The sequence below is a fragment of the Cydia fagiglandana genome, chromosome 14 (genome assembly GCF_963556715.1).
Source record: "Cydia fagiglandana chromosome 14, ilCydFagi1.1, whole genome shotgun sequence".
Taxonomy (NCBI): Eukaryota; Metazoa; Arthropoda; class Insecta; order Lepidoptera; family Tortricidae; genus Cydia; species Cydia fagiglandana.
Genome location: NC_085945.1, coordinates 5998523 through 6016374, shown reverse-complemented (window position 1 = coordinate 6016374; position 17852 = coordinate 5998523). Strand labels below are relative to the sequence as shown.

The 17852-nt window shown below is 39.1% G+C and overlaps 3 protein-coding genes across 3 annotated transcripts in view; 2 read left to right on the top strand and 1 right to left on the bottom strand.

The window, feature by feature from the left end:
• LOC134670639 (uncharacterized) overlaps nt 1-17852 on the top strand; it is a 276108-nt gene that overhangs the window by 73696 nt on the left and 184560 nt on the right. The window lies entirely within an intron of this gene.
• LOC134670628 (uncharacterized) lies at nt 3700-5866 on the top strand. The gene is made up of 3 exons (XM_063528429.1): nt 3700-4265; nt 5087-5182; nt 5530-5866. The coding sequence occupies exons 1-3, from the start codon at nt 3837-3839 to the stop codon at nt 5533-5535; spliced, it is 531 nt and encodes a 176-aa protein (XP_063384499.1). The 5' UTR covers nt 3700-3836; the 3' UTR covers nt 5536-5866.
• On the bottom strand, nt 4283-7036 carry LOC134670627 (uncharacterized). The gene is made up of 3 exons (XM_063528428.1): nt 6556-7036; nt 5913-6004; nt 4283-5045 (listed from the first exon to the last, which is right to left on the bottom strand). Exons 1-3 carry the CDS (start codon nt 6791-6793, stop codon nt 4353-4355), a joined length of 1023 nt encoding a protein of 340 aa, XP_063384498.1. The 5' UTR covers nt 6794-7036; the 3' UTR covers nt 4283-4352.

Below are 17852 nucleotides of genomic sequence, written 5' to 3'. Positions count from 1 at the left end.
TAATATTGTTTCGCGTTATTTTGTTTCATATACTATTTATTTCAATTTTTCTTACTACGTAGAAATACTATTACACGTTTTTACTGTAACATTTCTTTCGCAATCTTGTCAACACAGAATGGGTTTAGCTTGTTGCGCGACAAACATATCCACGCCACGTGTGCTCGCCACCTGCCACTATTTTAACAATCCTAAACCTTATTGCAAAGGAATAAAGTCCACGAAAGGTCAGTTAATGTAACACATTCATAGTCAGGCACTATGATACGATACTATTGTCTCGTAATAGGACAATAACACTTGTTATCATTGACCGGGTTTAGTGACAATGTGATACGCGAATGATAACATGATTGGACATGGACAGTTCTAATCAAAATAGTTTAGTCTTAGGGCCGCCATACACGGACTGCTTTGAGCAGTCAGTGCCAACAGCTTCAAGCGGTCGCCGTTGGGTGATCTGCAGTTTCAATACAAAATCATTCGCAATGCACGAACCGCTCAAACAGTTGCAAGTTGCAACTGCTTCGGGCGGTTGGCTGCGCGGTGAAATTTCATCATGCGGTCAAGCTGCAAAGGCAGTCCGTGTATGCAGGCTCCTGTGAGCCGTGGCAAAAAACCGGGACAACGCGAGGAAGATCACGAGCCAATCTCTACTAGATAACTCGCAATAAAATGTATCTTCATTAACGTTAATTTTACGTAGGTACCTAGAAAGTTCTCGCACTCGTTTTATCTGTGTGTTGGATGTTTAAAATTACTTCTTAACGTAAAAATACTGCACTACGGCTAAGTACTTGCTGTCTGATTTTATTAAAACAGCATTCTATGTTTAGTTTGCCTTTTAATTCCACTCAAGAGCAATGAAAACGGGTCACTTCGGGTGGAAATTATATATAGATTGACCCATTTTAACTATGAATCTCCCTTGAGACAGTTGAGACTCATACTTACTGTACATACACTTATTACATTTTATAACTCAAAATTCGAATTCGATCTAAAATGACTCACTACTCAGAATTCGATCTAAAATCTTATAGAATAGAATAAGAAGCCACCTTTTCTTAAAATTATACTTAATGCTCAATATCATCAACCAGGTATTTATTAAGGACAAACACAAACATGCGCTAAGTATCTAAAATGATTCCGACAAATTCGATGAATATCACGTGAGTGACCTGTTGAATATACAGGGTGTTTGGTACATCGTTTGCTAAATTAAAACGGCAGATAGGTTGAGTCATTTGCTATCTTCTCAGGCCTAGAAATTTTTAATTTGGCGCAATTTTTTTTTAAATTCTATGCCAGTTTTATCGTATATTTAAAATGTTTACTTGCGTAGTAGTAAAAAAAACCATGGCCAATTTCTTTTCTAGGCATGAGAAGATAGCAAATGACTCAACCTATCTGCCATTTTAATTTGGCAAACGATGTACCAAAGAACCTGTATATTAGTAAATATGTTTAATATGACCCATTTTGATTGCTCTTAAATGTACAAGTGTACATTTAAAAGAGCAAATATGTAAACTATTCAAGTGATCCGAGTCACTTTCAAGAGAAAATGCGCCTGAATTAAATAAATTAAGCAGGGGCCGATTCTGCTCCAACCGTGAGTACCAATCATAGTAGCTCGTGAAAAGCACAATCTAACACGCCAAGTATCTCTTTAGATACCAGTGCAATTTTAGGTCATTCCCACCGCGGTGGGACCCGGCCTTGTGTGCGCGGACCGAAATGTTTCCCCAATTATTAGCGTCTGTGGTACAAATAACTGCGAACCTATTGATCAACCCCGGGACCCGGGTATGTCCTTAAACTACGTCCAAGACCGCCGGTGGACGGGCAGCAGCGTCCTTCAAATTCGGTGTACTCGACTGCGATCGCCAACCCGCCTGCCAAGCGTGGCGATTATGGCATTCACCCCCCATAAGGGGGAGGCCTATGTTCAGCAGTGGACGTCTTGTGGCTGAGATGATGATGATATTAATCAAACAATGCAGTCAATTACTGATTCATAGAACAATATACATTGCGTTAGAATTTTACATTATATCAAAATTACAATTTTATAAATAACAATTAAAGATTTAAGTATTATAAATTATCTATTATCTGATGTCAAGACCGGTAAGCTTAAGTGGGACTGGGCTGAACATGTCTGCCGCATGCACCCTGAAAGGTGGGCCAAAAGGGACCGTGCACGTTGGAGGGTCTGATAATTGACATCCGAATAAAATGCGTCCAAGTCGTTCCGCCGTTTCCTTTTCGGTCTGCCAGCTGCCTGCACTCCGGCCATCACCATCTATGGAGTTTCGTGGGTCCCACTAAGTAACCATTTTGGTGCGCCTGACATGCCTGATGATACAACTCGAGGTCATCATCATCATCATCTCAGCCATAAGACGTCCACTGCTGAACATAGGCCTCCCGCTTGGACCTCCATTCGTACCGGTTGGAAGCGATCCGCATCCAGCGTCTTCCGGCGGCCTTAACAAGGTCGTCCGTCCATCTTGTGGGTGGACGTCCTACGCTGCGCTTGCTAGTCCGTGGTCTCCACTCTAGCACTTTTCGACCCCATCGGCCATCTTCTCTGCGCGCAATGTGGCCTGCCCATTGCCACTTCAGCTTGCTAATCCGGTGGGCTATGTCGGTGACTTTAGTTCGTCTACGGATCTCCTCATTTATGATTCGATCACGCAGAGAAACTCCGAGCATAGCCCTCTCCATAGCTCGTTGAGCGACTTATCTATCTCAAAATTCAACTTGAGGTATTAGTATCAAATTGTTATAACATAATCGGCCCCTATGTTCTTATCACGGTGCTGAATGCAAAGTCCGTCCGGCAGATGTTACTAATTGGACTTAATTTACCGTCTACACTAATTATATGGAGACCTAGAAACTAAAGAGTTATTTGCAGTGAAATATACTATATACTTGTAGGAGTATAAATACATACTAGTATTTATACGTACTAGTATAAATACGTACTAGTATTTATACTCCTATTATAGGTATTTTTCGCTACACATCACGAGGGTTGACTTGACGTCACGCATGGATTTTCAATCGGTAAAATTGAGATTAGCAAATATAGCTACGTACGGATGTGTCAGTTAAATATACGAGTATTTTATTTATAACTATGAAATTATTGAAACTTTTAATCGTTTATATAATAATTTAAGATAAGATACAAATAAAATTACTCACAATATGAATAATTGAATAACTTATTTGTCACCATATTACTGTATTTGTCATATATTTCGTGGTTAATACTAATAGTCATTTGCGGTTATGGATGACTAAACAATGAATAATTCATTTGGAATGTGTCTATTATTGGATTCATGTTTTTTTTTTTTAATTTTTTTACGTCTTAGTGGCCAATGCCAACGCTTCACGAAACATACTTCTCTTTTACACCCAGGGTCCTAGGTTCCAAAAAAAACACCCTTGAGACTTATATTTTTAAAACCTACACAATAAACCGCTTTATATTTGTAGTAAAATATTGTTCATTAGACATGCGCGAAACAGTGCTTCGAAAAGTGATGCTATATCACATCACTTTTCCGAACACGTAATGGTACACTGAGATATCACATCACTCATCACTCGAAACATGACCCGACCGTGAAACAGCGCTCGGGCGCGCGCGAGATGGCCACATTACAGCTATCTCTTAAGGTGGTGATTGACTAGTAACATTTCGGTGTAATGTATCGTTCGCGGCGATCGTGTTACATTACAGTTACATTACAGCTACGCGGCGAACGCTCGCCCTGAGCGCTCTGTTCGTTTGTGCTCCATTCTGTTTCAAAATGTCGGATATGGAGGTCGCGTGTGCTTCACTTATTGTACTAAGTTATTGCTATCTAAAATACAAGAAGAAAAAAACGAAACGATATTGGATATCTAATTTGTACCAAAGAAGGAACTATGATACGAATATAATGAATATTCTTCGAAACCAAGAGTTTACTGGACAATACAGAAACTTTATTAGAATGTCGTCTACCGATTTCGACCGACTCATTAATTTAATTGGACCGTTAGTGGGCAAGCAAGATACAAGATTGAGAAAAGCTATATCTGTTACAGATAGGCTAGCAGTTACACTACGTTTTTACGCTTCTGGAGATTCTTTTACAAGCTTGCAATATCTTTTTAAAATTTCTAGACAGAGAATAGGCTTCATAGTAAAGGAAGTCAGTGAAGCAATAGTGAAAGTATTGAAGAATTGTATAAAGGTAAGCAAACCAACATGTGCTTTAGTTATTTTTTATTTAAAAATGTAATTTGAAAATAGGAAACCAAGACTTACACATTCTATATATCTAATCAATCAAGTCGCCAAATTCTCGCAAGAACCTGGCAGTTTCTTCACTGTTCTCCGGTATTTGAGGTGAAGGTGAGGAATAATTGCGTTGGGATGAAGTGAGGGTGTGAGTATCTGGACGTTGTAATCCAGCAGTATCTTGACTGCACTCCGACATTTGAGGTGAAGGTGACGAATAATTGCGGGCTGAAGTGAGGGTGTGAGTATCTGGGCGTTGTAATCCAGCACTATCTTGACTGCAATCCGACATTTGAGGTGAAGGTGTGGAATAATTGTATTGCTGCGAAGTTGTTGTTCTTGTAGAATGAGTTTGAATTGGTCCAGGTGTAGAAAAATAGCCTTGACGAGTCGAATAACCGTAACCATAGTTGGGTTCATATTGTCCCCGATCAGCATTGAATAAAATATTTGAAATATGGTGTTGTACGTAGTTTCTGGTCTGGTTAGAGTACGATCTCAATTTGTTTGCAATGAAAGCTCCGTAGCTGTCACACTCGTCCAAACTTTTCGAACTTTTCTCGCTTGACGTCTTTTTTAAAATGTCATATGTAGAAGCCATTATTTCCTCGGGATCCATGACTGCTTTTTTCTTTTTTTTAGCGACATGAATCGGTCGCTCGGTATGTGACCCGTTGTCCAAAACTGTATCCGCGGTCGCACCACGTTGCTCGCTTTCTTCATCGGGGTTTAACTAAAAAATACATAAAAAAATATTATTATTGTTTGTTGCAGATGCCAACAACACCTGAGGAATGGCAAGGTTTAGTACAACAATATGACACATTATGGAATTTCCCCCATTGCCTGGGCTCTATGGATGGCAAACATGTAATAATACAATCACCGATGAATAGTGGAAGTGATTTTTATAATTATAAAAATTTCTTTAGCGTCGTATTATTTGCTGTAGTTGACGCTAAATACAACTTTGTATATGTAAATGCGGGATGTCAAGGAAGAATATCGGACGGCGGTGTATTTAACAACTCTGAACTTTGTCAAAGAATAAAAAATTAATCGTTAAATATTCCTGAACCCAACCCATTACCTTTGCGAACTCTAGACATCCCATACTATTTCATTAGTGACGAAGCTTTTGCCCTTTCAGAAAATGTAATGAAAGTTTACTCGGGATTCCATGCAAAAGGGTCTATAGAGAGAACATTTAATTACAGACTTAGCAGAGCGAGAAGAGTAGTGGAAAACGTATTTGGTATAGTTTCAGCAGTTTTTCGAGTGTTAAGAAAGCCTATGTTATTAGAACCAAACCACGCCTCTTCAGTAGTAATGGCAATAACGCATCTTCATAACTATCTCAGAAAAAGTGATGAATCCAGTGACATTTACACACCTTCAGGGACATTTGATCATGAAATAGAAGGAGTTGTTAGACCAGGAAATTGGAGAAACGACAGCGAACTTACAAGCCTTTTCGCTTTGGAGAGGCGACCGCGTAGAACAAGTACAACAGCGAAACAAATACGCCACGAAATTGCAGAATACTGTTCACGGGAGGGAGCTTTGAACTGGCAAGAAAGATATACTTAGAAAAACTTACCGTATCATTTGTATTTCGTGGTTTATTTCGGTCCAACACAAATAGTAATGGTTTAAATGCAAACCATGTACTAGTATAGATTTCGTCGGCACCTGAAAAATAAATAATATCATTAGGACACTTTAAAAATAAATACTATAAACAAGCGATTTGAGGCCTTTTTTTATTACCAGGGAGCGTACCTTTCATGCCGATGACATCAAATTGACGTCAGGTTGCATATAGGATGATACAATTTTTTCTGAAATTATCAATCATTCATCATGATACTTATGATGTATGTAACACATATGAATAAACGATTGATGATTAATGATTGATGACTACAATAAGACTAACTGGAATTATCCTACATATTTATATGCAACGTGACGTCAATTTGCTATCATCGGCACGAAAGGTACGCTCCCTGTTTATTACCTACCGCCCGTGGTTCGAATTTAAGTCTTGTCCTTTGCGGTAAGTGAGATTTGCCGCTACCCCGCGGCAAATCTCACTTACCGCCCTGGAGGGTGATTTTTGAGCAAGTGAGTGACTCGATATCACGTTTTTTTGTATGGAAAAAACGTGATATCGAATCACTCACTTGCTCAAAAATCGGGGCCCAGGCCCAGTGACGCGTAAAAAAACATTTTAAACTTACCTTTGCCCGTTCCAGTGCTGTTCTTTATTTTAGCCTTCTCTCTTCTTAGTGAGGCAAGTAAACTGGTAATTTTTTTCTTGGCCTCTTCAACCGTTATATTCATATCCTCGGATAATTCTACCCACGCATCGTTTTTTTTAAACTTATTGAAGTGATCTCCGTGCGTGGGGTCCCACAGTATTTCTTTATCTCTGTATTTGTCAATAAATAATAGAACTTTATCTTTATCCCATTCCATATTTATTAAAATCCTGTTCCAAAAGCACAATCACGGAAGAAGTGCACTCGCGGCGACTTGCGAACCTGTACTGACTTGTAATGTAACACTCAAAGGGATTCGCGTAAAAACCGACAGCTGAGTGGAGCACGCGGTGCTCGCGTCGAGCGGCTCGGCTCGCTGCACTGACTGTTGTAATGCTCGGGTTGTAACACGTTACATTACACCGAAATGTTACAAGTCAGTCGCCACCTTTACATTACACAGCGCATCTACAGCACTCTAGTGATTCTAGGCGTCTCAGATCCGTATCGGCGATCGATCTATTTATTACGCGTTGCGTTTTGTCACCTTTATGTGACAGATTTTTTGTTAGTTCTTATAAATTATGAAATAATGTAATTATGTAATATGTATGTAAGTTTCGGAGGTAGATAATTGCCTATGGAGCTTCCCGATATGGCGAGTATTCTATAACAATGCGTACATTTTGCTCGCTTTGGTTCTGTCTCCGTAAAGTGGTTCGTTTATAGCTATTTTTTTTGATAGGTCAATCAAGTTAAAGTCACCAATAGTCCGTAAAAAAGCGATTACTCACCAGCACTAATACATTATCAGAACATTGTCATAACGAAACTATTATTTACACCTTTCACAATTTAATTTAAATATATTTGCAATTTAGTTCACTCAACTCGAATTTATGTCTACAGTCAGTCTCGATATGCACTAATTAACAATTAAATTAAAGGATAAACAAGTATTAACTCGTACTTAGTTTGCCGCGAACCGCGAAAGTCAAGCAAACTATCAAATATTTCACAACAATAATAATAAACGGTTTTCTTTTCGTCAAATTCAAAATCGCAAATAAATTGCCTCCATTTGACCGCGTCCTTCTTGTATTATAAGAAAACATTTTAAGCTCTACGCGGACGCATTAGAGTTCTAAATCTATTGCAGAAAATCATATTCGTAAAAATATTAGTGACTGACAACTTAAACCGCGGCGATCGGCCGAGCCGACCTATCCGAATGGTTCCGAAGATAGCCGAAAGCATCGCAGAGCGAGAGCGAGCGAGCACTGAGTGCGAGTGCGAGCGAGATAACAAAGCAATGATGGCATGGCATGGCGAACAAACATGACACTATCACAAGTGACATTACACATTACGCGCTCCGTGCGTAAACTTGAACTGACCGTTCATATCGGCGAGTCAATGTATTTGGAATTGAATCCATTTCGCGCGCTTCGGCCGGTCGTTGGCGCTCGCGCGCTCGGTGCGGCTCGCGTGATGCGTGATGTTTGAAGTACTGGTTGATTTCGCGGAGAGATACGTAATGGCATATTACGTGTTCGAGAGATATCTCATTTGTGATATTACGAGCATTACTTACACATGTCTATTGTTCATCCCGTATTTTTAACTTACCTAGATCACAAGTTATGTTGTTACAAACTTACATAAAAGTGACATTAAGTCGGACTAAAATCAATTTTTTTCTCTTTCGTTCGCTTGTATTCTTATGCTAATTTTGATTAAATCACTAAACTAATTCTATTGGAGTACTACTGTTTGGTGCCTTATGTGTAAATAAACCGGGTTATTTAATGGAGAAACTAGAAATCGTACGATTTCACCGGCGGAGCAATATTGCCGACTCTCCCCTATCCTATACCACAGAATAATAATAGTACTTGGTACAGAAGACTCACTCCCTAACAAAACGCGTCTGTTACGATCAGCACAGATGGCGATAGTTGGCGACAGCGCCACGCGCGGCTTATGGCTAGCAACCAAAATTGGTGTGGAACGGATGTTCTTTTATTTAGCTACCTGTTGCAAAGCGACGAAATCGCGGAGAGAGCCACGGCTGCCTATAACTACTATGAAATGATAACAAGTATTTTATACCAGAATCCTGAGGATCCCAAGTATTTTACCAAGTTAACAAGTTAATACATAAGTACGTGATCTCGTTTTAAAACAACACGAACCCATTCAATTACCGGCAAAGATGAAATGCGATCGCCGCGGGCGCCGGGTAATATACCAAAGCTCTATTGGTTTTGCGGAGCTGGAAAATTAAATATGAAATGTAAGAAAGGAAAACGGGAAAATATGATCGTGAATTTAGGTTTTGTGTTTATGTGTTTTATATTTTTTATCTGTGCTTGAATATAAATTGGTTGTGTGGTTTAAATAGAATCTGACTGAATTAGCTCGTAAAGAAATGTTTGTTTTATTCTTTAAAATAATTAAGTTTCGAAACGTTGGGATCCAAGTAAACCAGTATAAGCGTTTTCGCTTTGACGGACCTAAGGTCACATGCTTCGAAGTTCGAAACAAAAGACCTTCATCTCTGTCGCTCATGTATACGAACAATAGAAAGGGAAATAGACGGTGTTCGAATTATATCGTCCACTCGTGCAACACTGTTGTCCAAGTAAGTCAACTAATGGGGCATAATGAAGGAGTGTGTTGCGGGTTGCGGAATGAAAGTAATGAGGAGCAATTTCAGAAGGAATTCCCTTGCTAATGTCGAGTTTAACAGTAGAGTAACCTCGATTTGAAGAAAATGTTTCGGTACGGCCGGGCACGCCGCTGCGGCTGGCGGGCGTCTTTGCAGACGGCAGCAAGGCCAAAGCACTCAAGTACGCGCAGCTCATCGACCCGCAGGGCAACGTGAGTTCCTGAAGGGGCCCACTGATTAACAGTCCGCCGGACGGTATCGGCCTGTCAGTCAGTCAGAACAAAATTTTGACAGTTCCGAACAACTGACGGGCCGACACCGTCCGGCGGACTGTTAATCAGTGGGCCCCTTAACATTTCATGATATCCTGCCTCTTGTTTACCATCTTGCATTTGACACATGACAATGATCATTAAGGTGACATTCGGATGTCAATACAAACTTTGCAGTAGCGTAAGCGTTGCCAAAATATGAATTGCTTCTAGTTTTTAAACTATTAAAATATTAGTGATTTTCAAAATTATCCTGTTTTTTCGAAGAATCTCACCAAATGTCACTAAGGGGAAGGGGGGTCAAACAGTAGCCGAAAAAACCTTGCGTGATTTGTGCACAACTGCACAAGCCCATCCCACTTGCCATAAAGACGCTTTGACAGGTTATTCGAATAAAGATACAAGCAAATCTCATCCTTATGATAAGCGACAAGGTCTTTGATTAGACTTCGACACATAAATATGTATATTCCGCCTGTTGCCTACCGGTTTTTGCTTCTTCTTCTCCTTCTTAGTCGGATACTCTTGTCAGATCAGTCGTGGTCATTGAGGTCGTTGTAGGTTTTTGCTTGTAATGTTGTTTTTTTTGCATTTTGGTAGACGATATAGAATTATCGTAAAAGGGCGTTTTCTAGCAAAAGTCGCTTCCGAAAGGTAACTCTGACAAAGTACCAATATTATCTGTCGGTCGTAAGCAATATAACCTGCATATCCGTCTTTTTGACCATTACCAAATTTACGACTGTGTTACCGTGCATCATAAAACGCATCGGAATATTCATACTTTTACTGCCTGACTGTCGAAAAGGGAAGGATATTTTCAACATACTCACCTACATATAAAATACATAGCGAAGAGTAGAAAAAATGTACTCACTTTATTTTCTTTGTATAACCATTTTTAGCAAAGAAAACTAGTACCATCAGGCATAGATATATGTAATGTAAATGTTCATGCCAAGTTTCATGTAATATGTGACGTCCCACGGTTAAAGGTACCTTATGGCGGTTGGCGCTTACGCTATTATTAATGCCGCTAAAATAAATTTTTGCCATGCGACGTAAGCGCCATCCAGCCGCCTTAAGGTACTTTTTTCGTGTATTACCACGTTGACAAAAACAGTAAATAAAAAACTTAAAATTACAATTATTCTGATGATGATGTACTTGGTAAGTAGGTACATCTTATTATATGTAAGTACTTTCATTTATTTAACTAGTCGATTTATTGACATTTTCTAATTTTACTTGTTGCAGGTACGTATACTCCGAGTTTTTCTACTGTTTTCCGCTATACTGTGGATCAAGGGTAATGATACCGTATTTACGGACAGACTGGTATTTTCTGTCATATTCGTGTAATTTCTTCGTTAGAGACTATCCACACAATGCAAACATGTTGCTATTAATCTGTCTATACTATAGTACAGATATACCATACTATAGGTATGGGCAAAGAGATAGTAGGTATGGAGGGTTATTGCCATAGTTAGTTTTGTAGTCACAGTAAATTTACTGCCATCTATCGACACGCGATTAAAACTTAAAATGAAAATGTAAAAAAATAAATCAAAAAATTAATATACTTACGTAATTAAACGATTTTTTTGAACGCCATATAAAGCCATAAAGTCATAAATTTAATTCATGTTTTTTCACTGATAAGTATGTGTTAAAATTGTTTTTATCAAACGGTCTACGCCATCTAGCCGAGTATAGAATCTGAAACTGAATCTGATAGGCCAAAGGTGTGGTGCCATCCACTCGAGAATGACTTTTTCTTGATTTCCGAGGCACGTTTTTTCTGTAGACTTTATTTATTTTATACGGAGTTACATATATCTTTGGTAAGGGTATACCGGGTGTTTCTGACCATCGGACTTCTGAGTCGTATAGAAGCAAAGTCAGCAACATCCACTTAAACTGATGAAATAATTACAACCTTAATTAAGAAGTGTAATTAATTAAAAAATTAGTTGAAGTGGATGTTTTTGACTTTGCTAGTATAAGACTCTTATAATATACAGTTTTATTGATTCTAAAGTAAGGACGCTAAGTATCAAGAAGTCCATCTCTATATACCGTTTCCTTCTAATTTCCTGGCTTTACGCTTTCTTATATCTTTGCCACCTTAAACGATTTTAATGCGAAAATATTAATTTTCTATTGCGCTTTTGTTTCGCAGAAAAGCAGGAAAATTAAGGAAGGTAAAAGAGCAAATTATTTGGAGATTACGAATGTTTTTCAAAGTAATTAACTTGGTTATTTTAGTATGTAAATCTCCTGGAAGCGTTTAATTGCTCGCGAAATTAACGAAACGAGATTAAATAATATAATTAAATAGAACGAACAAAAGACAATAACTACGCCTCTCTCCCCAAAAAAGAATAGGTAGTAACATATGGAAAAAAAGCATGAAATCTAATTGATACGTAGCTTATAAAAGTACCTAGGTACAGATTTTTGAATAGGTACTTACATTTCAAAAGTTGCGCAGTGGCACGTTCTCGTTTCGGAGGCCAAGATTCTCTTTGGATCGCTGAGCCAAAATAGTTAGTTAGTTAGAAATACTTACATTGCTCTACGTGCCAAGATTCATTCTATCTTCCGGATAGATAGAGGGCCTCTTAAGGAAAAGGTTGAATCGACGCATTAAAGCCCCAATGGCCTCAAACACCCGGTATATACGAAGTTGGCAAACGGAATGTGTATAAAGTGTATGCTAACGCTACTACCGGACCGGTTTGCTTGAAACTTGGCATGCATCTGTACTTCTGATAAGAATTTAGTATCGTGTACCTATGTATGTAGGTTGTAGGTACCACACTGAGAGAAAAATCATTAGTAAACTAAACCAGGAATTAAAAAACAGTTCTGTACTGGGGGAAAAAAATGAAATTTAGTAATAATTATAGACGTTTCACTATTTCTGTAAAGTTTATTTAAATCTACAAACAGTTCAGTAATCCTAAATCTAATTTCAACAAACAGATAATAGAAATTGCAAGAACTAATAGAAATTGCAAAAGTCGATTTGTTCCTATTAGTTGACTCTCCTTGTCCCCGGATTAAGTTTATTTTTGTAATTCTAAGTGTGTTTTTGTTATCCTTTTCTCTCAGTGCAAAATGTATTGAAACATCATTTTAGAAAAGAGCGGATACTCTTCAAACTGCTGAACCGATTTTTACCAATCATAACTAAGAACCACGCCAAGGAGACTCGGTTTCACGTAAAAAAAACCACATCGAAATCGGTTCATCCGTTTGAGAGTTATAGAGCTACCAGACAGGCGTTGAAGTCAAACGAATAAATGATGACTCACGTTAGACCGGGCCGTGGCCGGACCGGAGCTTCCGGAGCTTCGTTTTCTATGGAAAGCACCACGTGATCGCCGATCAGCCGTCATAGAAAATGACATGTCGGACGCTCCGGCCCGGGCACGGCCCGGTCTAGCGTGAGTCATCCCTAACTCCCCCCTTTTTGCGTCGTGGGATAATAAAATAACATAAATCATAGCACATAATGCACTAAAGACTAAACACCTACACCTAATATAAATTCACAACGATAGCATCGTGACACAAAAACGTGTATTAGTCGTGACTGAACTATCTCGACCAGTCCGTCTTGAGCTCTCGCCGTCGGATTTATCTGGCCCATAACTCAGCGGCGCCGGGAGCGGGGGGTCAGACTATGCTGGTTGGAAGGTTAGTAGGACGTGGTTTAGGTAGACTTATGTTGTGAACCAATTTGTATGAAGACAAAGCTTTGGATTTTGAATTACAGCAATGAAATTGAGCATTCTATTATCAAAATTGAATGTAAGTATTGTATTTGAAGTTTTTTTGCCGAAAATACTACAATTCGGCCTGGGTAGATCGCCTTAATTTATAATTCTACACATTTCTAATATTTTAAAGTAAATATTACACAAATATCTGACTGAAAACCCAGAGCACTATTTTTCCTTAAGTCCATAATGTTTTGTTTAAATACACAAATACCTATGTATTAGCCACATAAACCTAATATGTACTGAAATACATATGTGGCTTTCTTGCCATTGGTCCTTATGCACACTGATGAATAGAAAGGTCCTTACTCCTTATGCATATGAAATATAAGGACCCTTATGTCATGGAAAGCAACATATACTCAACATTCTGTGTAGACGAAAAGCTGTTTTTATTTAAGTAATTCTATTCGGAGAAAGGTGACAACACAATCCCTGTTTTTGAAGCCAGGCATTGTTTGTCATGATGTGCAAAGTCCATGTTTATGATACAGTCGCAATCAGATACATCGGAGCGGCCAAGGTGCTCAAAAATATCTGGTCACGCACTAAAACTTTGAAAATAGAGGCGTGTTCAGATATTTGTTAGCACCGTGGCCGCTCCGATACATCTGATGGCGACTGTATCATAACTTCAATATTTTAGAAACCCCAAAGAAAGTTTCGTTTTTATGTTGCCTTAAAAACTGCCTGCCATATTGTTTTTAGTATTCCAAACGCGTGCATAATGCATCGTGACGGATGCATTACAATGTTTATTCGTGTAATTGTTATTTGATTTCCCTTTCAAATGTACTTTGCTTATCATTTTGTAGTTTAAACGCGTAATATTACGGTTCCAAAGTTGACGCAGGCGTGGCTCACTCCGCGATTTCGTCGCTTTGCTTACAGGTAGCTAAAAGTACATCCGTTCGACCCCAATTTTGGGGAAAGCCATAAGCCGCGCGTGGCGCTGTCGCCACCTAGCGGCCATATCTGTGCTGATCGTAACAGACGCGTTTTGTTAGAGAGTGAGTCTTCTGTACCTAGCACTATTATTTATTCTGTGGTTGACGGGCGCTACAGGTATGGCGGCAGAGAGACTGTAAACCATTATCCGTATAAGGTAAACGTCCTGGTGCTCGACGCGACATGTCATCTTGAAACTTAAGTCATTGTCAATAGAGGTGACAGCAAGGTGTCATCTATTGGGCATTAGCATGTCGAGCACTGGTACGTTTACCTTATACATGCGATTTTTTCGATTTTCACGATGGCATGAGGCGACATCGGAAAACTTAGCTGATATGAGTATGTGGCTCTCCAATCTCCATCACAGAGAAGGGTCATTACCTATGCTTGATAGGCATGTGCATAATGGTAACATTCCATTTCTAACCGCAGCTGCACTACCGGTACTGAACGCGTCGCTGTCATTGTCAATTTCCATAGTAAAATGAACAGTAGTGCAGCTGTCGTTGGAAATGGAATGTTACCCTAAGGATCCTTCTCTGATGAAAAGCCACATATTTTTGATGAAAGCGCATAAGTGGTATAAAAACTTGTGACTTCATTGTTTTTCTATGAGAGCTCTGTGTTCATTTGCCTTTTTCGAACTTAAATACTGGTTTTTACATCATCATCATGCCACAATTTCCCAAAGGACCTATTTATATCTGTATTATCTTGACCAGATCGTCGGTGCGCCATCTATCTAACGATACAATCAAACCAAAAGCCCCCCAAAGGCTATCAATCGAGGCTACCGTTTTCGATTCACTGATTTTTTAAATCATCAATTCATCATCATGCCACAAGCCACAATTTCCCAAAGGACCTATTTATATCTGTATTATCTTGGCCAGATCGTCGGTGCGCCATCTATCTAACGATACAATCAAACCAAAAGCCCCCCAAAGGCTATCAATCGAGGCTACCGTTTTCGATTCGGCGCCATCATTCTCTGTCATTATAATGTTACCATGGACGAATAAACATGAAGACTGACAGTGTGTATACAAAGTCGCGTTCCTTCAATCAGTGCCATCGAACTGAATGCCAATTGAAAGGAAGTGAGTTGTTTTGACAAGGGATCTACTCGTTAAACAAAATTGACGGAACTGAGATCTATTTTGATAAATGATAACAAAACTTTCCGTGAGACACAGACATATTAAATACATTAATGACGCGTTTTTCGACTAAAATACGTGAGAGACCCGTTTTTAATATATTCAATATAGGTAACGGAGATCTACCTACTTCAAAATAACTATACACTAACACATGGAAATTTGGAACTCTAACCAGAAATCAAAAGAAGCGCCGAATAAAACGAATAGAACAGACCTGCTGCGTTTCGCGTGCGGGTCTTTTTTTGAGTTGTGAATCGCGTAATTTTGGTTGCTCAATATCTGCTGCATTCGGTCTCATACAAGACGCCTGATTGGTTCACACGGTGAAGCAAAATGAAGTTGTCTGCCGACATACATTATATAACTGCAGCTCACAACTGACAAAATTACGTTCACCCTTCACCCTTTGTATGCTATCTGGCAATAAAGGATGACTCGCGCTAGACCGGGCCGTGCACGGGCCGAGGCGTCCGACATGTCATTTTCTATGACGGCTGATCGGTGATCACGTGGTGCTTTCCATAGAAAACGAAGCGCCGGAAGCTCCGGCCTGTTCTAGCGTGAGTCATCCTTAAGCTGAATATTGGAAGAACGCGATGTTGTACAGACTTTGTGTGTCTTCTTGATTTACACGTCCATGGTGTTACGTTAAATTGACGATCAGTATTCCATCGGAGTGTAGGCATTAACATAATTATGGTATAAAGCGTATGATACCACGGAGCTAGTCATGCGTGGCTGACTGTACGTCTCACTGCACAGGACCCGATTAGCTATGTTATAAATATATTCAAGTGTACCTACACAGAGGAAATAGTTGGAAGCATACTCGACTGTGTAAATAAATAATATATGTAGTACAGTCATCAGCAATAGTATCTTACACAACTAGGGCCGCAAAAATATGTGATACGTTCTTATTTGGAGCGCTATAAGAGCGCGTCATATATTGCTGATGACTGTACCTATCGGATAATGTGTATGATATTATGAGACGTCGATCATAAGTATGTATACAATTGATAAAGTATTAATAAAGGAATACTTAAATACATAGAAAACCTCCATTACTCAGGAACAACTATATATAATAATTATGTGATGAAGTCGTGTGTGCCCTTGCCAGGATTTGAACACGGGACCTCGACTTCTATAGACGACGTATTATATACGTATTGTATACGTAGACGTATATGTGTTGCCACTTCTTACTGTACAATACCTTGATAATCATAATTAGCAATACAGGTAACTATATTGCTTGAACGATTGACTGTATTTTTACTACTTCTTTCCCATTGAATTGGCAAATGAACACATAGATTACCCCCGCGGCAAACGAATTTTATTTTAAGGACGAAAGAATATATCCCAAAGGTATCTTCTATCCGTACTTTGGCACTCCAATCCTAATGGCTTCAACGATTGTAAAGTTAATTGGAAACATTTTGTTCTAAAACGACATTATTATCATTCAAGTAAACAATCTAATCAAAAAGTAAAGAGCAGTTAACTTAAAGCTATTAGTACTGACAGGGCAGTTAAAAATAAACTCTTTGATTGGTTTTTAACGATGGCTACGGTAGACTGGATGGCGTCTTTTAATAGTTTTAATATCATTACGTATTTCCTGTCTTTGCAATGTTTTTATTCTTTAGCGGCGCTGTGCACTTTTCGTGATGGGGAAAAAATGTTAAACTCGCGACAGCGTAAGACGAAGACGTAAGACGCTTCGAAAGACGGACAGACACGTGACCAGATCGAAAAACTGTTACAATGTCATTAAGTTTTCACTTCTGCCGGCACTTCCTGAGTGCAGCCCGTTGTTTTTTATTACCTTTTGTAACAGTAATTTTAATACGTATTTAATGAACTAATTATTGATGTCCTGTCATATGCTGGACACTGATTGTATTTAACCAGCGAGGTCAAAGCAAAGTCGTTTGGCGAGGTGACACTTGGAGAGGATGAGAGGCGATTGAGCTGTGAAAAAAGCGTATGTTAGGCATCCGAATGGAAAACTTCCAAATATGAATCACCTTCAGGAAGATGAAGATGATATTTAAAAGTTATGTCCAATAGAAAGTGGCGTTTTCTTGTGTCGGAGGCCAAGAGCCTCTTGTTCAGTGTTGCCAGATGGTTACAAAAGTCACATTTTTCGTGACTTTTGGCCCTCGTCTGTGACATGTGCGAATATGCGTGACTTACGATTTAGCTCCACTTGGCCGGTTATCTTTTTATTACACAATGCAATGACAAAACCGGGCAAGTGCGAGTCGGACTCGCGCACGAAGGGTTCCGTACCATAATGCAAAAAAAACAAAAAAAAGCAAAAAAAAGAAACGGTCACCCATCCAAGTACTGACCACTCCCGACGTTGCTTAACTTTGGTCAAAAATCACGTTTGTTCTATGGGAGCCCCATT

Bases quoted from the DNA above. Each gene is read 5' to 3' on its own strand.
- LOC134670627 (XM_063528428.1), bottom strand. From the start codon at position 6,793: ATGGAATGGGATAAAGATAAAGTTCTATTATTTATTGACAAATACAGA. The intron at 6,005-6,555 runs GTAAGTTTAAAA...TTTATTTTTCAG, and splicing joins CAGCACTGGAACGGGCAAAG to GTGCCGACGAAATCTATACT. The intron at 5,046-5,912 runs GTAAGTTTTTCT...TGTATTTTTTAG, and splicing joins CACGAAATACAAATGATACG to TTAAACCCCGATGAAGAAAG.
- LOC134670628 (XM_063528429.1), top strand. From the start codon at position 3,837: ATGTCGGATATGGAGGTCGCGTGTGCTTCACTTATTGTACTAAGTTAT. The intron at 4,266-5,086 runs GTAAGCAAACCA...TGTTTGTTGCAG, and splicing joins TATTGAAGAATTGTATAAAG to ATGCCAACAACACCTGAGGA.